The 21385-nt window shown below is 49.3% G+C and overlaps 1 protein-coding gene and 1 long non-coding RNA gene across 2 annotated transcripts; both read left to right on the top strand.

Annotated features, from left to right (window-relative positions):
* The first annotated feature begins 4780 nt into the window (after window positions 1-4780).
* cd81a (CD81 molecule a) lies at window positions 4781-19768 on the top strand. The gene is made up of 7 exons (XM_060071923.1): window positions 4781-4934; window positions 14526-14623; window positions 14982-15056; window positions 15860-15976; window positions 16521-16619; window positions 17076-17159; window positions 17315-19768. The coding sequence occupies exons 1-7, from the start codon at window positions 4796-4798 to the stop codon at window positions 17375-17377; spliced, it is 675 nt and encodes a 224-aa protein (XP_059927906.1). The 5' UTR covers window positions 4781-4795; the 3' UTR covers window positions 17378-19768.
* LOC132472343 (uncharacterized) lies at window positions 7393-12390 on the top strand. The gene is made up of 2 exons (XR_009529060.1): window positions 7393-7651; window positions 7716-12390. It is a non-coding gene; the product is annotated as an uncharacterized LOC132472343 (long non-coding RNA).
* Window positions 19769-21385: the final 1617 nt, after the last annotated feature.

Genomic DNA, 21385 nt, shown 5'->3' on the forward strand with positions numbered 1-21385 from the left:
AGAGCTCTGACCACGTTGAACCAAAGCTCCTATGGCGGCGCGTAACGTTATATCTTAAGATTGTAGTAAATTGGGCTCATCATATCGAAACCTGGCGATGTTTATCTGTCGATATTTATGGGTCGATGTTTATATGTCGTGGTTTAACACCTATCTACCATTGGATTCAACGATACAAATCTCAAAAAGTAAAATTGCATGGCAGAGGAGTTAATCATATCTGCTTCTTCATACTCTGAGTGTGTGTGTGTGTGTGTGTGTGTGTGTGTGTGTGTGTGTGTGTGTGTGTGTGTGTGTGTGTGTGTGTGTGTGTGTGTGTGTGTGTGTGTGTGTGTGTGTGTGTGTGTGTGTGTGTGTGCGCACGCAGCGTTCATCACATTTTCCTCCTTGCGGTTGGCGGATCTCTGCGATTCCCAGTGTTCGGAGTCGAGGTCCGCACTGAGAGGCGCTGATGGAAACTCTGAGTGTAGACACACACACACACACACACACACACACACACACACACACACACACACACACACACACACACACACACACACACACACACACACACACACACACACACACACACACACACACACACAGTGGATAATGGCTAATCATCAGGAAACACTAATATGTTTCCTGATGATGTAATATAATATATAAAAATATATATATCAGAAAAGAAGAAGATTAAATGTATGTATGTGGTCCCTGTGAGGGGTGAGGTCTAGGGGGGGGGGGGGTGGGGTAACCTAATAATACGCCCCCGCACATTGAGACCTCAGGAAGGAAAACCCCGCTCCACTATGAGACTCTTGTGTTACAGGATTTGACCAATATGACCATTGATGTGTTTGCGCTGTGCGTCCGACGCGGGAGTGGATGGTAATAGGTTCCTAAGTGGACACTTGAGTGTGTGACGCTAGACAACCCATAAGCAGCCTATTGGCTGCGGGGGAGGAGGAGCTATGTGTTTGGTTAATCACCCTCTTCCTGGTCGGGGCCTGGCCCCAGAGCCGGAGGAGGATGATGTCATAGATTTAAATGGGGAGTCTTGACTTGACTCATGTTGGTGCTGGATCTCCTGTTTATGTTGCTCAAAACAGAACCAGTCACTCCAGTTCAGCTTCTAGTTGGGCTGGCTGGCCTGCTCCCCTAAAGGTGGGACTGGGTGAACTGGGAACCAGTTGGGTCTGGCTGGTTGGCCTACTCTCCTTAAGGTGGCACTGGGTGAACTGGGAACCAGTTGGGTCTGGCTTGTTTGCCTACTCTCCTTAGATGGAACTGGGTGAACTGGGAACCAGTGTGTGAGGAAACATGACAAATGTAGCCCTTAGTGAACGCGAGCGACTTTGGGTTTAAACAGGAAGTTTCTCAAACTAAACGGAACGGAAGGATGTGAGTAGATGTCAACCGCCTGCGGTGGAGCAGATTGTCCCATCGATGAGACCGTACGCTACACGCGTCCTCATCATCAGCCCAATGCTGGTCCAACTGGACGCTCCTTCTGAGTAGAATACCGCCTCACATTCAGCCATTCATACACACATTCACACCCCGACGGCGGAGTCAGCCACGCAGGGGCGTCAGCCAGCCGGTCAGGAGCAGTCAGGGTGAGGTGTCTTGCTCAGGGACTCCTCGACACTTGAACTAGCAACCTTCCGCCCTTGTCGGGCCCTCCCTGGTTCGTCTGCTCCTGGGGGCCGCTGGTCTGAAGGACAAAGAGGATCTTCATGAAGCACGTCGCGGGCTAAAGCATGAGGAAGGGTTCAGTTACCCAACGGTTTGGGCAGACCCTCTGCCTGAATCTACAGGTAGATAACAACTCAAAGGCAGCATCCCGGTCCGGTGGGTGGTCTGAGTCCACGGCCCCCCAGCGCCCAGCCCCCCTCTCTGGGGACCCCTCCCAAGAGCCGGGAACCACTTAGGAGGAACCCGGGTCCTGGGGGGGGGGGGCGCGTGGAAGGGGGGGCTCTCTGAGGAGACGGAGGCCAGCCCCCCCCCCACCGTCATAAATCAGAGCCGGCATTCAGAGGGTCTGGGGTCAGGGGTCACCAGGGAGGGGGGAAAGGGGCGGGAACTGGGACTGTGTGTGTGTGTGTTGTGTGCGTCTGTGTGAATGTGTGTTGCGCGTGTTGTGTGTGTGTGTATGAGCATGCTAGCCGATCAGGCAGACCAGAGCAGTGTATTTAAGTGATAGAGCCCACCCCCCACCCCCCTCCTCCTTCCCGGCCCCCCTCCCCCCTGCTAGCGTGTAAACACATTCTACAACCGCCATGTGCGGCAGCAGCAGGAATAGCCCCCCCCCCCCTCCCCAGGCTCCAGTTGGCCGAACACCTCAACGCCCGCCGCTCAGTCCAGGGGGAGCCCACAGGAACCATGCTCCAACGGGCCGGACCCCTTCGGGGACCCCTGACCCCCGCACCATGACCCCCACTCTGGGATAATCAGTTTAATGAGTTCATTCATAAATGACCTCCACATTCAGAATACACGAAGCCCCTTTTAAAGAAGGCTTCATTCAGCTCAGGTCAGAGTACAGTCATTCTCCAGCGCCCCCAGGCCCCATCAGTACATCACAGCATCTAAGGCTGCTTCTTACATGTCCCTCCTTGCTCTGAGTCAGCCGCACCATATGACACTGTGACTGCTTATTGGGCATAACAGCAACTTGAACCAGCCAATAAGGGCCATCCTACCAACACCTGTCCATTTCCATCTGCCGTCCTCAGGTGCAGTGTGTATATGTATGTGTTTGTGTGTGTGTGTGTGTGAGTCTCAGTGTGTGTGTGTATGTGTCTGCATTTGTATGTGTTTGTGTCTGCGTGTGTGTGCATATGGGTGTGTGTGTGTGTGCGAGAGAGAGAATGGGAGAAAGAGAGCGGGAGGGAGGGAGACAGAGGGAGGTCAGTGGCCCAACAGCTGAGGGGTAAGACTGGTTCGGTTGTAATGCTTTAGGTTGTGTGTCTGTTTGTGCGTTGTCCTTCTGTCCGTGTCCATCAACAGACATGCAGCCGCACACAGAGGCTGATTGGAGCGTTTTGTCGTCTCAGTGCGGGGCGACAAGGCTAATTTAGGATAGATTCTATCACCTTAGCGTTGGGGGTTATTTTCTGCCAAATAAGGATCTGAGATAGAAATGTCTTGCATGAAATACTAGTCTAAGTATATGTTTACAGCCCTCTGTCGCAGCTGTTGCTTAGTTTTGGTTTTGGTTTGGGACCGTCTAATGAGAGCCGCTGAGCCAGGCTGCAGACGTTATACTTAGTCGATTCTAGACGAGGGGATTTTACCCCAATGATGGAGTTTAAAAATAAGCAGAACACAGTAGGGTGTGAGATCAGGACCCAGTCACCTCCCTGCTCCTCAGAACCAGCGCTAACTTAAAGAGAAACATCTAGAAGTCTGAACAGAAAGCAGTACAAAACGCTCAGCAGATTGATAAAACCAATAATTCCAGGTCAAACAAATAGGAAACAGAGCTAAAGATAAATAATACAACTATGATAAAATGTAAGTGGGAGCTATCGCACCAACAAAGTACTTTGGAAGTCCCCCAAGCAGGTATTGTTGCGATGGATCCGTTGTTTACATAAACAACGGTGGAATGACTTCCTGTCATCTCCTTCATTCGTCATACGCAGAGAGCCACTCTGGGCCCAGACACCGGCCCCCCGCCGCAGGGTGAGGGAGGGGGGGGGGGGGGGGGGTTCAGAAGGAGAAGGGTCTAAATGTGAGGCCCCTGCTCTTTTGTCTGAGAACAACGGCGTGCAGGCCCCCGGCTGGACGGGGCCAGGCTTCACGCCGTTCGTCACGGCCGTTAACATTAGACCGTCCTGACGGTATAAAGCCGTCAGGATCTGTCTCCCAGGCTCGTCTGCTGCCTCGATTCGGGTTTCCATTTTTTTGGGATCAGTTTAAACTCTGCGGTAATCCCCATGGCAACAAGTCTGGGAGTTTTTTTTAAAGTATGTTTAGCTACAGTTTGTGTGTGTGTATGTGTGAGTGTGTGTGTGTGTGTGTGTGTGTGTGTGTGTGTGTGTGTGTGGGTGTGGGTGTGGGTGTGGGTGTGTGTGTGCGTGCGTCTATGTGTGTTGGGGGGGCCCTGAAGAATGCCGGTGCTAGGGGCCTCACCTCTTGGCAGTGACACTGTTGATCTTGTTGCTAGGCAGCGGGTTGTCTCTGCACTGGAATGGACCTTAGCAAGGGAGGGAGGGAGGGAGACAGAGAGGGCAGGCGAGAGGGAGGGAGAGGGAGGGAGGGAGGGAGACAGAGGGGGCGGGCCGCGGGCGAGAGGGAGGGAGAGAGAGGGGGGTGGGTGAGAGGGAGGGAGAGAGGGAGGGAGGGAGACAGAGAGGGCGGGCCAGAGGGAGGGAGGGAGACAGAGAGGGCGTGCGAGAGGGAGGGAGAGAGAGGGAGGGAGGGAAGAGACCGAGAGGGAGGGAGGGAGAGGTTCTGATGATTTTATGATGAGTTTAAAAAAAGACTAAACCTAATCCTCCAAATATTTTTGAAAGGTTAAATTATATTAATTTGACCATGTCCTCATTAGAAAGGGAATGATTAAACCGTGAATAAAATCACTATTCACTTCTTTCATAGCTTTTGCATCGGCCAAAAACTGATGTTGGCCGATTCGTTTTTTTATGTGATTATATCCATTGTGTAACAATAATGTGATTGTGCATCTGAATGCCCCCTCAGCATTATGAATGCACCTCAACGATTATGAATGCACCTTTAGCGTTATGGAGGCACCTTAACGATTATGTATGCACCTTTAGCGTTATGGGCGCACCTCTTACAGATGAGACATGATTGTGTTTTGCAGCTTGCTGGGGGGATCATTCTGGGCGTGGCCCTATGGCTGAGACACGACACAAAGACCAGCAAGCTGCTGGACATCAAGTTTGAAGAAGCCCAGGCACCCAGCACCTTCTACATTAGTAAGTACCGCTCCTCTCCTCTCCTCTCCTCTCCTCTCCTCTCCTCTCCTCTCCTCTCCTCTCCTCTTCTCTTCTCTTCTCTTCTCTTCTCTTCTCTTCTCTTCTCTTCTCTTCTCTTCTCCTCTCCTCTCCTCTCCTCTCCTTCCCTCCTCTCCTAACCTCTTCTCCTCTTGACACCTCTCCTCTCACTTCCTCTCCTCTCTCTCCATATTCAGTTTGCCTAATGGAAAAGTCACTAATGTTAAGTCTGTAGGCTAAAACATTGTATTTGAATTAGCAAATGGCCAGTCAAGCACCATTGCTCTTATTTAGAGGAGACTCAGCTTCATATCATTTGTTTTCTCTGCTGTAAGTATCTGCCTCTGCTTTACAGAAGAGCCTGTGTGCATTGGGTTCTTTCCACATTAAAGGAGTGGCCATGCCAACTGCAAAATCACCAAATGTTACAAAAGTCTAATTTCCACATTTAGGGGAGTAGACATGGAGACATAATTGAATAATTCTAAAGTAGTTGTTGCAGAACAATCCAAAGCTGCAAAAGGTGTTTGCTGTACGATGTGGATGGCTTAAATCAACATTCATATTACACAGAACAGGAACAGATACTCTGATGTAGAGTGTGGGAGACCGATGTGGTGGTAGAGCATCAGGGGAAGTGGTTGTGGCAGTGATGAACACATGGACTGACTGAGCGATCGATCAGCATTATTATTCATTGAAATGTATTGATTGGAGGTAAACGGTTTATTCAAAAGCATTCATACTTTATGTTTTAGTATGAATGGCGCTTGAGATTTAATTTAGTTTCAGCTGGCAGAAATATGAAAAGCCTTTCAATATCTAATTTAGTTAAAGCCCTAAACTTAATTAAAAATGTAACTGTTTTGTTCTTTTTTTAAGAACTCTTCTAAAACAGATGGACTGTTATTAGCATGTTGTCATGTATTTCTGCCTAAAGTTAGACAATGAATGGACCATTCAGTCGGTTGGAGGTCTGAGGAATGCTGTTTGTTTCAATCTTACTCTGAGGAATGATTCCATGAATCAATGAGTCCACCTCAATATGGAGGACCAGGGTACGTAAACATGCTGTAATACGTTCTGCCTAGCTGTTTCTGTCCCTTCTAACAAATAATACCGGCATTTCTTAATTATGTCGAAAATAGAAAAAAATAATCCTATATTGTATGCTTCCTCATACAATATACCATTGTATGAAGAAGCAGAAAGCGGTTGGTCTGGCAGTCGGGTTGGTTTAGTCGGTTATCACATTTTCTTCAATAAACACAGCTTTATTTGGCTTTTTACGAAGCACACTCTACACCAGAAGCACTTTAGGCAGTGGACACGCGATCCGCGCCGCACCTTTGCGAACTGAACCGACCTGCACCCTCCGGTGGAAACACGCCATAAATAAAATAAACACCATTAGTAAATGCATATTTACGCTTTAACTGATGTTAATTATTGGTTAATGAATGCACCCTCATGTAAAGTGTAGCACATCATCTGTAGTAAAAGTGTTATAATATGTTTCCAGTTGCATACTTTCCAGACATTTCCAGGCACTTTCCTTTCCACTTCGGTCAAAGAGTACATTGTGCTATTATTAATCCTCCCAGCGCCCGCTGTGTACAGGAAGCTGCTTCACGCCCAACCTCATGCACCCCAACGCTCGGTACAAGCAGCTGCTCCTCAGGAGGATCTCCCCCTATTGTCCTCGCCGAGCAGAGAGGCCGTGGATCAGGGGGAGGGAGCGCAACCACATCCAGATGTGAGCGCAGTTGAAAAGTATTCCAGGGCAGTTCAGGAACCTTCGCTGGGGAACGAAGGTCTCAGGCCCCCCCCCTGGTGGGACACGGGCCGTGCTGGGCTGGGTGAGGACCTTCCCCCCCTCTGTGAGGAGGACCTCCCCCCCCTCTGTGAGGAGGACCTCCCCCTCTGTGAGGAGGACCTCCCCCCCCTCTGTGATGAGGACCTCCCCCCCCCTCTGAGGAGGACCTCCCCCCCTCTGTGAGGAGGACCTCACCCCCCCCCCCCCCCCTGTGATGAGGACCTCCCCCCTCTGTGAGGAGGACCTCCCCCCCCCCCCCCCCCCTCTGTGAGGAGGACCTCCCCCTCTGTGATGAGGACCCCCCCCCCCCCCCCTCTGTGAGGAGGACCTCCCCCCTCTGTGATGACAAAGAGCCATCCTCCTTTAACCCCTAGCATGCAGGAGAGCGTCTGCTGGACGACTAGATGATAGGGGTGAGGGGGGAGAGAGGGTGGGGGTGAGGGGGTAGAGAGGGTGGGGGTGAGGGGGTAGAGAGGGTGGGGGTGAGGGGGTAGAGATGATGGGGGCTAGAGAGGCTGGGGGTGAGGGGGTAGAGAGGCTGGGGGTGACGGGGTAGAGAGGCTGGGGGTGACGGGGTAGAGAGGCTGGGGGTGACGGGGTAGAGAGGCTGGGGGTGAGGGGGTAGAGAGGGTGAGGTGGTAGAGAGGCTGGGGGTGACGGGGTAGTCCTGCTCCATGTTCTACGGGGACAGTAACCCTGATCTGGGGGACCGGCGCTGGGCTGGATAATGTTAGTGTTGAACCGCGGGTCTAAATGTTGACGTTGAACAGAGAAAGAGAAAGAGGAGGACGAAGATTCATGTTGGGTTCCCTCAACGAGGGTTAGTTAGTTGGTGTACTACGTAGTTGGTTTACTGGGTGGTGTACTGTAGGTGGTGTACTGGGTGGTGTACTGGGTGGTGCACTGTAGTTGGTGTACTAGCTGGAGTACTGGGTGGTGTACTGTAGGTGGTTTACTGGGTGGTGTACTAGGTGGTGTACTGGGTGGTGTACTGTAGGTGGTGTACTGGGTGGTGTACTGTAGGTGGTTTACTGGGTGGTGTACTAGGTGGTGTACTGGGTGGTGTACTGTAGGTGGTGTACTGGGTGGTGTACTGTAGGTGGTTTACTGGGTGGTGTACTAGGTGGTGTACTGGGTGGTGTACTGTAGGTGGTGTACTGGGTGGTGTACTGTAGGTGGTTTACTGGGTGGTGTACTGTAGGTGGTGTACTGGGTGGTGTAGGGGTCTTTGTTTTATAGCAGGAAGTTCTCCATCCCTCCACTGGGAATGCTCCCACTATTGTTCCCAGCGTTCACTTTGTTCGCCGTTCCTTTTTGGGTATCATTTTGTGTATGTGTGTGTTGGGGGTGTGGGGGTATGTGTGTGTGTGTGTGTGTGTGCGTATAGGTGTGTGTGTGCGTAAGTGTGTTGAGGATTATCAAAGTAAGTCAGCGTAGTAATTCTTCCCCACTTTTTGAATGACCGCGAGTGATGTGGGTGGGGCTGGAAAATGTGTTGAAATGAAGGAAGATTACGTTGGAATGCAGAAAAAAAAACTGTTTTTGATGACTAACAGATCAGCCGTGTGAATGAACTCCCCTGAACCTTCCTGTCCTTCTCGAACCCGGAGCGAAGCTTCGTGACGTCCGTCTTTGATGTGTTATGAAGTCGGGAGGCTCTTCTTGTGTTTTGCACGAAAGAGAGTGTTTAATGGGGGGCTGTTTGTAGAGTTTTCTCTGGTCCTCATGTGGCTCTCAGGGGCCCACCCGGGTGGCACCAGACGGAGACCGTGAGTCACAACCATGTGGCGGCACGCGGTGTGACACGCACACACACACGCACGCACACACACACACATACACACACACACACACACACACACACACAAACACACGCACACACACACACACACACACACACACACACACACACACACACACACACACACACATCCATCTTACAGTTCACTGTTTTCGAAGATTTCAAACTGATTAAAACATTCCAATCTAACATCCAACTTTGTCGAAGGGTAGTGCAGCTCCTATCTGAACTCTGTTGTGTGTGACATGTCTCCTAGCTGCTAGAAATGCGCATTACTGAAGTGGCGTGACATTTTCTTTACATACATCGCACATGGCTGCCAAGAAAAAGAAGAAAAGGGGGACAAGAGTCACATGACCCCAAACTGGGTGGGGCTTGTGGAGTCTGGACTCTGGTCCTCAGTGGGTCTGGACGCTCTGCTGGTTCCCAGAGCCATTGGGTCTGGTCTATGCTGCTCTGGTCTAGGGATGGGCATTTGAAGGCATATCAGTGTTCGAATATCCGATAAAAAGAATTTGAGTAACTTGTTAACCGCTTAAAAAAAAAAGAAATGTGTACCTCACTCATAATGTAGCCTGAAGTTCTTCCAAGATCTGGCCTTCACTAAACAAATGCATTCGTTTTCCATCTATTAGTCAAATAAATAAGGAAATCAAATCCAATTTGTTCAATTTATTTAGCATTTTAGAAGGAAAAAGACACTCGAAATCAGTATGCTGAATTGAAACAAGTTGAAACGAAACCATAATTTTTGACAAGAATATGAATGAACAGTATTGCATACTTAAGGCACAAGCTGAAATTAGATTAAAGAAAATTTAAGGCACAAACTGAATAGATTGAAGTAACTGAAGCACAACAGCAAAAAGCATAAATACTGGTGGGCTTGGATATCAACAGAAATCCACTTGCAATGCATGGGCCTGCCTCACATTACACAAGATGCGCATATAACAGAACATCAACAAAAATATATTATGTGTAAGACGGAAATACAGTATGTCTAAAACATTTCCAGTTAACAACATAACACATAAGCCCACCTACTGCATCACTCATTCTTGTTAAAAAAAATGAGCATATCTACGTGCTCGGGGATAGGCGGGTGTGGAGGCGATTTACAATCAAGCCCGCCGGGGAAAAGACTCTCCGCTGGAACGGAGGTTGCCGGTATGGCCATGTATTCCAAGTATTAAATGGCGTTAGTATACACGTTTAATGAAAAATATGTAATTAATATAGCTAATGAATATATTTAATTAACTGTAGGCAAAAATAAAATAAAAATCTGCTACAGCTACAGTCGAATACCCACGTCATTTCGAATAACCGAATACTTGAATAACCGTGGCCATCCCTAGTCTGGTCTCTCTGCTGGTCCTCAGAGCCAGTGGGTCTGGTCTCTGCTGGTCTGGTCTCTCTGCTGGTCCTCAGAGCCAGTGGGTCTGGTCTCTCTCTGCCCGCAGCCTGTCTGAGTCACCAGGGAAGGTTGAGAAGAGGAAAGTGTTTCTCAAGGAAACCTGGAAACGAAACAGCGGCTCTGGAGAAACCCAGAAGAAAAGAGGAAGGAGGAGAAGGGAGAGTCAGAGAGACAAGAGACAGGGAGTCAGAGGAGAGACAGGCAGTCAGAGGAGAGACAGGCAGTCTGAGGAAAGACAGGCAGTCAGAGGAGAGACAGGCAGTCGGAGGAGAGACAGGCAGTCGGAGGAGAGACAGGCAGTCGGAGGAGAGACAGGGAGTCAGAGGAGAGACAGGCAGTCAGAGGAGAGACAGGCAGTCTGAGGAGAGACAGGCAGTCGGAGGAGAGACAAGGAGTTGGAGGGGAGACCAACCAGAGACGCGGGATTCTGGACCTTTAGAACAGATAAACATCGGCACTCAGACACGTCTTAATCTCAAATGTTTGGCTAGAAAACGATATCTACAAACGTCTGCATCTCAAACGTTTGAGTGCTCCACATCCAGAGTCTAGAAAGGCTGGGGAAGCTTGTTTTCCATCTGAGCGGCAGCTAAGAGGGGCGCTTGTTTACTGGGGGGAGGCTGAGGCTCCGCCTGCTGTGCCCACAAACAATCCCCAACCTCCCCCAGACGAACCCCACCCAGACGGGCCCCAGCGAGGGAGGGGGGGGCCTTTCTGCCCGCCACACAATCTTAATGATTACATCCTGCCAATCACATAAAGCCTCTCTCTCTCTCTCCACCAGAGGGGTGGGCGGGAGGGAAAGCATGTGGTCAGGGAGAGAAAAAACACATAGTTCGACCTTCAGTCCCTCCCCTCCCCCGCTACAAATTCCCTCCCTCCACCCCTCCTCCCCCAACCCCTCCTCCTCCTCCTCCCTCACCAAGGATTTTTCCTCTCATTCGCTCATCTGCTAATTTCTTTCCACTGTCGTCCGCTCCTCATCTGGTTGCGATTACCTCCGTCTAGCGCCGAGTCCTCCTCCATGGCTCGCCTCCCCTCTCCTGCTCCCCTCTCCTTCTCCCCGCTCTCTCCCTCGCTCTGCACATCTGTGTTCGCGTTCCCGTCGCTTTACAGCGCTCCAAAGCCGTCACATTCCTCTTGTTGTTCCACATAATCGAACCTATTCTTCCTATCGGCCTCCTGATCTTTATGTGTCCTGTGTGGGGACCGGATCTGCAAGGCCGTTTTTCTATTGTTGGGTCCGAGTAAACTTAGAACTCAGGAAGTCATTGTCTTCCTTCTCTGTGGTGAAGCGTTCTTTTTACACACGGTGACAATGAGGTAAGATTTAACCCTGAGGTGGACCAGGATCTTTGTGGGCCCCGCCCCCACCCCGCCCCCCACCCATAGATACTTCACTAATTAATGGTGACTTGCTTTAACTTCCTACACGACGTGGAACCATCAGAGACGACTTCTCAGTCTGTTCCTGGGTGTTTGGAGGCTGGGAGGGGCGTTCAGCATTCATCTTGTTTAATAGGAGGATAAAGTCAGCGTTAATGAACAACTGTTCCTCCTCATCGTTCACCGCTGCCCCTCTCAGCCAGTTGGCGTCGTGGGGTTTCATATGGAAACATAAGACGTGATTCTGCTGCGGTAGCTCTGAGCTTCACTTCTCTGTGCAACAGCAGAGTTAATGTTTGACAGCAGTTTAACTATCTGCTGTATTTTAGACCTAAAACCTTGGAGCCTCTGCTTCTGTTGCAATACACTATTTATGCCATTTTCATTGACCTGATTTAGTCGTTAAAAAGATTTGGTGTTGCGATGACCCTACCGGTCAATATTGAAATAGAATAGGTTAAAAAGATGGAAAAAACATTTTTATCATTTTTTGATTTTAAAAGATGCTTGTATTTCCCCCCAGGCAAATTTAAAGCACTTACAAATGGTCTAATTTCTTAATTACCAAATAATTGTGCTATTTCATCCAAAGTATTGGATGAAGGAGGAGGAGCAGGAGGTTGAGAAGGAGGGAGGAGGGGAGGAGGGGAGGAGGGGAGGAGGGGAAGGAGGAGGGGAAGGAGGAGGAGCAGGAGGAAGATAATATGATTAAGAGAGCAAATGGCATCTAAGGAAGCTGGGAGGGGTGATCTGTGGGTGAGGGAGGGGGAGGAAAGGCGTGGCCATTTGTCCCACTACCCCCCCCCCCACCCCCACCCCCCCAACCCTAAGCAACAGTCTGTCCAATGATGTCATTTATGGGAATTGATAGGTCTGGTGGGGTGAGATAAAGAGAGGGGGAGGGAGAGAGAGAGAGAGAGAGAGAGAGAGAGAGAGAGAGAGAGAGAGAGAGAGAGAGAGAGAGAGAGAGAGAGAGAGAGAGAGAGAGAGAGAGAGAGAGAGAGAGAGAGAGAGAGAGAGTGGGAGAGAGCGGGGGGAGGGAGAGAGAGAGGGATGGTGGTCTTGGCTTCCGTCCACAAAGTGGTGGAGAGCGACCAGCACTTGGTCAGTCGCCAAAATATCAATTTGTATATATCCCCCCCCCCTCCCCCCCAGATCAGTGGGTGGCTGGGGGGGGGACTCTAATGAAGATATTTGCTCATGGCAAAGAAAAGGCGTGGCATCACAAAATCTTTGTACGCGACTTTGTGTATTTCTGTGTTTGTGTGGCTGTATTGTTGTGTAAGTGTGTGCGTGTGATAATGTGTGTGTGTGTGTGTGTGTGTATGTCTGTTTGCGTTTGTTTGGGTGTCTATATGTGTGTAGCCAAATGTGTGTGTGTATCAGTGTGTATTTACGTGCGTGTGCATGCATGTGTGTGTGTGTGTGTGTGTGTGTGTGTGTGTGTGTGTGTGTGTGTGTGTGTGTGTGTGTGTGTGTGTGTGTGTGTGTGGGTGGGGGGGGGGGGTTGCAAGCCGTTGATGCATGGAATAGCGGAGCAGAGCCTCAGCGATGGGCGGCGACCAGTTAGTGGTGCACAATCAAGTTAGGGCCCCGATTACATTAGGCTACCGGGCCGGGGCCCCAGCAACACAGGGGGAGGGGAGGGGAGGGGGGGAGGATGGGTGGGGGAGGGGATGGGTGGGGGGGGAGGGAGGAGGAGGGACGGAGGAGGAGGGAGGCAGGGGGAGGGAGGAGGAGGGAGGGAGAGGGAGGGGGAGGGAGGGGGAGGGAGGAGGGAGGGGGAGGGAGGAGGAGGGAGGAAGGGAGGAGGGAAGGGAGGGAGGGGGAGGGAGGAGGGATGGAGGGAGACAGGTAAATAGAATCATCCGATAGAGGGGCCTAGGGAGAGAGAGGCGGGCTGCGTCCCCCTTCCAGTGAGGGGCGGAGCTGCCTGACGCCCTCGTATCCAAGGCATTTCTCCTGGTAGCTTTTGGTTGGCGCTCCGAACATTTTCCCCGAGACTTACAACGTATTATCAACGCTCCACCGCATCACTCCTCCCCTGCTTGGCTGGCTCGGACAACATTCATTGGTCGATTCCAAATAGCTTGGTTCTCATAAAGAAAAAGCGTACATTGAGTATAGTGCTATGACTAAGAACGACTAGCCTGGCTATTGCCAGACCAAGCTCAATCGTAGATTGCACGTTGGTCTGGGGAAGCTGCTGTCATTTTCTTCATCACAAGAGGCGTGATCAACGGGCCTAGTTCAAATGACTCAGTACGCAATTGGCTGCTTGCCGTAGCTTCCCTGTCATCATTGTGTTAAACCAGCCAATAGCGCGCCAGGGGGATTGCCAGCTTGGTGATTGGCTCCCGCAAAAACGTATCGGACGCAGAAAGAAATGTATTGCTTTGCTCAAGAGCAATACATTTCGCCCTGCAGAAGGGGCTGGGAGTACCCAGTCTAAAGAACTACTGTACCCAGAAGCCTCGTGGGCGCTCCCTGTCTGTCGCACCCTGCCATGACATCACAGGTGTAAAGGCTTCGTGGAAGGTCCCGGTGGCAGTACTCTAAACACGAAACAAAAGTGAAACAATCCAGAGAACAGTTTCGGGGCCCACCTTACAGGCCTCTGTTCAGAAGGGGAGCAGGGAGGCTGGCAACGTCGGTGTGGTGCCCCCTGCTGGCCATACATTGCTATTTTGCTCAGAAGATAAAATGGAGTCGAGAATGCAAGTGTAAATAAAGATGAAATGACTGATTCTGAGCTATGTCCCAGATGTTGTAGTATCCCCCATAAACACGCACACACACTCAGAATGTTGTATAATCAGGCGTCTTCGTCTGTTAAAGGTAAACAAATCTAAAGACCATCTCTATACTTCGTCTGTTAAACTTGCAGTCTCGGTTTTATGGCCTCATATTGGATTTGTGCGATTATTTCTTTCCTTTCATATTTATCTTATCTTGTGTGTGTATATATATCTTGTATCTTATCTTGTGTCTATATTTGATGACACAAGACATTAAGTTATGCTGTAGAATACCTGTGTCTCACCACAAACTTTACAAAATTTAAAAAAATACTTGAAACACACACACACACACACACACACAGGGCCCCCACCACCTCAGTAATAGCTGACCTTTGACCTCTCGTTCTAGGTGTCTACATCCTGATTGCCGTCGGAGCCGTGATGATGGTTGTAGGTTTCCTCGGTTGCTATGGCGCCATCCAGGAATCGCAATGCCTTCTGGGAACTGTGAGTCAATAACAACAATATTTGTCTGTTGCATTGTGCTCAGATACATTGAGAAAGACAATAGCTATTATTTAATTAAAAACTTTGTATACAGTTGTTGTATTCAGATTAAAGTCACAATTTAAACATTCAATTACAAAAACATAAGCTTTCTGGTTTAAAGTATGTTAGCGAAAATTCAATTCTTCTTGATAATTGATAGTTAAAAAACGTACGTTAATACAAAACATAATAACAGTAAAGGAAACTCACATTTGTCTCATTGAATCATTCACTGGGTGAGGTTAAAGGTTCAGAGCGGTGGTTTGAAGCACTGGGCTGAGCTTGTCTGATGATCTTTGTCTGTGGTCCTCTGCAGTTCTTCGCCTGCCTGGTGATCCTGTTCGCCTGCGAGGTGGCTGCGGGCATCTGGGGCTACATGCACAAGGACACAGTAAGACTCACTCTCTCACCATTCACTCTCTCACCATTCACTCTCTCACTCACTCACCGTAACCCAGCATCACGGGTACATGCACAAGGACACAGTAAGACTCACTCTCTCACTCACTCACTCACTCACCATTCACTCTCTCACTCACTCACCGTAACCCAGCATCACAGGTACATGCACAAGGACACACGAAGACTCACTCTCTCACTCACTCACTCACTCACTCACTCACTCACTCACTCACTCACTCACTCACTCACTCACTCACTCACTATAAACCAGCATCACGGGTACATGCATAAAGACATGGTGAGACACACTCACTCACTCACTCTTTCACCATAAACCAGCACCACGTGTGTCAGTGGTCCAGTCAGCGAACATCTTCAAACAGAATTAGAAGTTCCAGAAACAGCCACCTTCCAGTCTGTCCAGGCCTTGTTCTACACTGAGCTACATCGTGAAGTAATCCCACCCAAATGATTTGATCTTATTACACGTCTGGGCTGAATACTGGATTCTGTCGGTCAGGACATTCCACTATGTGTCACTGCTGAAGAGAAGAACGCAGCTGTGATGACAGACCGTTGCTATGGCTACAGATCTTCAACCATAGAAGCGAACAGATAACGTGTTTTTGATATTATCTTTGTGACAATTAACTCCTTAATTAAAACTTCTTAAAGCTGTGTTATAAGCAGAATTATCCATCAGGTTATTTCGCTTAAACGACCGGATTCGCTGTGACGTGAGTCGTGAGCATGTGACTGTTGTTTGATGTGTCATGTGACTGTGCCCGCCAGGTGACCAAGGAGATGATCAACTTCTACGACTCAATTTACGACAAGGCGGCCTCCGAAAGCGTGACGCAAGATAAGAGAGAGGCCGCCACCTCCGTGCTCAAGGGTTTCCACGAGACGGTATGCAAAGCTACGCTAGCCCCTAGGTCACGCTAGAACCTAGGTCACACTAGCCCCTCGGCACACTAGCCCCTACGTCACGCTAGCCCCTACGTCACACTAGCCCCTATGTCACGCTAACCCCTAAGCTAGCCCCTATGTCACGCTAACCCCTACATCCCGCTAGCCCCAACGCTAGCCTCTACAATAGCCCCTACACTAGCCCCCACGCTAGCCCCCACACTAGCCCCTACATCACACTAGCCCCTACGTCACGCTGGCCCCTACGCTAGCCCCTACGTCCCGCTAGCCCCCACACTAGGCCCTACGTCACACTAGCCCCTACGTTAGCTCTACGTCACGCTGTCCCCTGCGCTATGCCCCTAGCCCCTAATATATGTAACTTTAAACAATATATATATTGTATAATAGTACATATATATTACACACATACAATATATATTAATATCACTAGATCTTTTGTATTGATATGCTATTTTAATAAATATGATGTATAAAAATGTGTATGTATATACAAATATATCCTATATTGTCTCCTCTCCAGCTGGACTGCTGCGGTAAAGGACAGTTCACCAGTGTGTTGACCTCACTGACAGACAAGATTGGGCTCACCTCCATCTGTCCCAAGACCATGACCCTCACCGTGAGTCTGACCCCCCCCCTGAGCGAGGAGTTACCATCCTGGTACCGTACCTGACAAGTAGGCGGTCCTGATGGACATGCAAGAACGACCAATCAAAGGCCGTACGCCGGGAACAGTACTTGTGTAACAATTGGCCCTTTGTGAAACAAACCGCCTTTTCTAATGTGATTGATGTTGATCGCTCAGCAGTCGGCCAAATACTGGGACTGACAACGCAGACAGCCAAAGAGAGGCCTGCCCTGAGCTCTAGGTATCAGTCAGGGCGAGTGATGGTGTCACATGGTGACGTGGGGCACCAACAAGGCTAGCCATGCATTTAGCCGTCCATAGTCTGAATTAGGTGATTATTCAGGAGGCTCATGGTCTGAATTAGATGATCATTCGGGGGCTGTGGAGGGTAGGCTGGTTGCAGAAGCTGTTGTGATGATGTTGTTCATCTTTACTTTTCCCTGACAGAACTGTCACACCAGGATCGAGGAGCTGTTCACTGATAAGATCTACCTGATCGGCATCGCCGCCCTGGCGGTCGCTGTGATCATCGTAAGTGTTTGGGTCTTGGTTAAACGTGATAACCACTAATCAATTAAATACATGATCTTATTAAATATGGAAAATAACCCAACATCTTTCCATTTCCTCTCGCTCCCTCCGTTTCTTTCTCGCTGTCCGTCCGTCCGTCTCTCTCCCTCCCTCAGATCTTTGAGATGATCTTCAGCATGGTTCTATGCTGTGGGATCCGCAACAGCCCGGTGTACTAGAGCACCAGGGGGGCTCCCCCAAGATATGATGGAAGGAACCCTTTATGTCCTCCTCCTCCTCTCTCTGTACATGTATCTGTATCTTCCTTCACTGCTCACCATCCCTCTCTCTCTCCCCCCCTCCCTCTCTCTCTCCCTCCCTCTCTCTCCCCCCCTCCCTCTCTGTTACCCCTCTCTCCTCCTCCCCCCCAGTGGCTGTATTGTGTAACTGCCCCTCTCCCCCCCTTCCTCTCTCTGCTACCCCTGGTGGCTGTATTGTGTAACTGCTTGCTGGATCTGTAGTCTGAGTGGGGGGCGTCTGTACCCCGCCGCCGCTGCTCCTCTCGAAGATGCTGTTTCGTATTTGACCAGTGCTGCCCTTCAACACACGCGCACACACAGGCACACAAACACACACACACACACACACACACAGTACATAAACACACACACGCACCACACTACACGCCCCACAAGTTCTACCGAATGCAAAGCTTCACTTTTCTTTTGTTCTTTCTGACCTTCACCGCGTTCACGCTGAAGTCTGTGAGAATTCCTCTTTTTCCACTGTTTTATGTATAAACTGTATATAAATATATATGATAGCAGTGCTTTATGACTGCATAAGCATGGTTGTTGTACTAGACTCCGCTATAGTGTTAATGCTTGTTTGCCTTGCCTTGACCAACCACTAAGAGCTTGAGAGCTGGTAGCCTGGATAGACATGACAGAGCCGCGATGCAGGCCGACCTACTGCAGTCAGCATCATGATAGAACCGCGATGCAGGCCTAGCGACTGCCGCTAGCATCATGATAGAACCGCGATGCAGGCCTAGCGACTGCCGCTAGCATCATGATAGAACCGCGATGCAGGCCTAGCTACTGCAGCTAGCATCCCTAGCGTGCACGTGCACACACACTGACGCACACGTATACATGCATACAAACACACACACACACACACGCATGTTTACATGCATACAAATGCGCAGACACGCACACACACACACACACACACACACACACACACACACACACACACACACACACACACACGCACGCATATGAAGACCTCCCTGCCTTATAGACCATTCTTACCATTCAGTCACCTCACAGTGGGCCCGTGTGGGTCAGGGCGCGAGGAGACGTTAGAGACGCACCCCGGGGTTCCTGGCTCAAAGCCATGTGATCCCCATTCCCCAGGTTTATATTACGTAACACCGTTTACCCTCATCCTGTGCTTAAACCACACAGGAAGGGAACCCCCCTGATTATCATGTCTAGGACGGCCATAGCGATCGCTATGGACGCAGCGACAGGCCCGACTTCATCGCAGGTCATCCAGGGCCGTGCCACTCCCTGTCGTTGGGTCCTCTTATCATTCGATGGCTCAAGAGTACTTAATTTAAGGCCGCCACATCGTTGGGCTCGATGCCCGGCGACACATAGACTATAGACTCTTGCGTTTAACGCTGGAACCTGCGAGAGCTACTCTGATTTAATCGGTTCCCTACCCTGCTGCAGTATTCACCGCTCACCATTAGAGGTCAGGCGTGTTCCACTGCCAGCTTTGGGTTGATCTCTGTTAGTTTTATTTAGTCCAAACGGTCTGGGGGATTCGGGTTGCAAAACGTTCAGAGACAGTCCACCGATAGATGCGGATACCTGCAATTGAGGCAACAACAAAACAAGCATTGATTTGCTCGCTCCGCTCCCTCCTACACGCACACTGCCACACACACACACACACACACACACACACACACACACACACACACACACACACACACACACACACACACACACACACACACACTGCCACACACACACACACACACACACACACACACACACACACACACACACACACACACAACTGTAATATCTAACACGCATCCTCCACACCTTCCGCGTAACCAGAAGTATTTCTGTTATCGTCTCCGCACGACAGCCGTGTCTTGCTAACTAGTTAAAGCTATGGTGAGATAAGCGAAAATATGTCTTGTAACATGTACAGATCTGTACAATTCTACTAATTAAAACCATGAAGACTGTGCTAAGACAATGTATGCCTTTTTATTGTGATCACTTTGTCTAATACGCTTCGAGGGTTATGGCGACGGTGCCTCTGCAGTGTAGGTCAGACTGTCACCAAGCTGTCCTCGGTGATAGATATACTCTGGTCTCCTGAACGTGTGGTTGGAGATCCAGGCGGAGGAGTCCATCACACGGTCCTGCCTCAGTGTGACCCAGGTCGACTCAGTAAACTGCCAGTGATGGAACCAGGTGCGCCTTATGTTGCACAGCGTGGTGACAGCGACCTCAGCGCGCTGCATTGGCACCGCACCTACAAGCCTTCTCTCCTCTTCGGTGTGCCCAAATATTAAGGGATTAAATGTATTTTACAAATAATCGAGTTGTCTTCCTATCTTTTTTTCCGCCCGTGCTAAAGTTTGTATGTTGGGATGTTCTAGGTGGAAACAGGCCCTCAAGTTCATATTCAATAAAAGTGCTTTTGATTCAGCCTGGTGGTCCTTATTAAAACAGAAGGAGAACCTTAATAAACTGCAGGCTGTGTTCACTGCGATTATAAAGAGAGTGGCAAAAAGTTACAAAAGAAAGAAAAAAATGAAAGAAAGTTATCAGAGAAGTGAAGTTTATGATAATAATACTTTGGATTAGTCAAACAGGGTAATAACAATGACTAAATAATTGGTGGTAGTACAAAATAGTTGATAACTGAACCGGTAACACTTTACGATAAGGGTACATTGACTAACTTAATTAACATTAAGTTAATGCAGTAAAAAGCATTATTATGTATCATTAGAATAGGTTTTTGGGTTAGTGGCTTAGGTGTTAATGTATGCATTATTTAATAGGGTTAACCCTACCTTAGTTATGAACACCATTAGTAAAGGATTACTAGACTATTAGTTCACTGTTAACTCTGTTAGATAATGCTTATTACAGTTGCATGACTGCAATTTATGTTAGTGAATGGTCAATTAGTCTAACCTTATTGTAAGGTGCTACCTGATCAACTATGGTGACAAACACAATAGAGTTCTACATGTTTGAATAGATCATGAGTCAGTGACCCGGCCCTTCTAGATCTCTCGTCATTCCACATTAGGAGCTGCGTGAATCCAGACGTCCAACCCACAATCCTGCTGCTGACAGAAGGCCTCTGCATGCTGCTGAGGAGACCCAGCCGGACTCCTCCACCGCGGACGATATGATCCAGATGAACCCGCTCGGGAGGAATGCCTTTGAGGTCCCGACACATTCCCATGAAAATGAAATCATCCTTTGACTCCCAAGAGTGTATGGACGATACAAGCATGTCCACACAGTGACGATTAGCCTATAGACTTTAAAGTATGGACCAGGACTTCCAGAACCTTCAGTTGGATCTTCTGGCCCAGGCCGACAACAGATATTTTGCAGTTAAAAAAGTGACATAATAAAAATAAATAATAATAATTGTTAATCACAGTATGTTTCGTCCTCAAACATACTGTGGCGAGAAGCGCGGGAAGGACGAGACGGGAGCCCAGTTTAAGCGGTTATACAACTCTCTGTCATGGTCTGTCGTGTTTTGGTGTGTTTCCCTCCTGTGTTGATTACTGCTCCCTCCCCTAATGTGTCTCAGCTGTTCCTCGTTGCGTTTGTTACTAAAGCCCTTGTCTTTCCTTTGTTCCTCGTGCTGTCATTGTGGTTAGTTCGTCCTGCATGTTCTCACCTGTGTTCCCTTGCTCCTTGCCTTAGCCTTTGGCAGAAATAAAGTGCTGTTCTCCCCAAACCGTCTGCATCTGGGTCCTACCTGCCTGCCTGCACCCGCAACCGTAACAGAATGACAGCAACACCATTGGACCCAGCGGACGCTCAATTTTGCCGTGAGTTGGAGGATTTATTGGTGTCAATAATCGTGGCTATGGATGGCTGGGAGAACATTCCCAGCAGGAGGGAGCAGGAGGCTGTGTTGGGGCGTACGCGCAGGGCTGTCTCGTCAAGGCCCGAGTTGGA

This window comes from Gadus macrocephalus, chromosome 14, assembly GCF_031168955.1.
Source record: "Gadus macrocephalus chromosome 14, ASM3116895v1".
In the NCBI taxonomy this organism is placed as follows: Eukaryota; Metazoa; Chordata; class Actinopteri; order Gadiformes; family Gadidae; genus Gadus; species Gadus macrocephalus.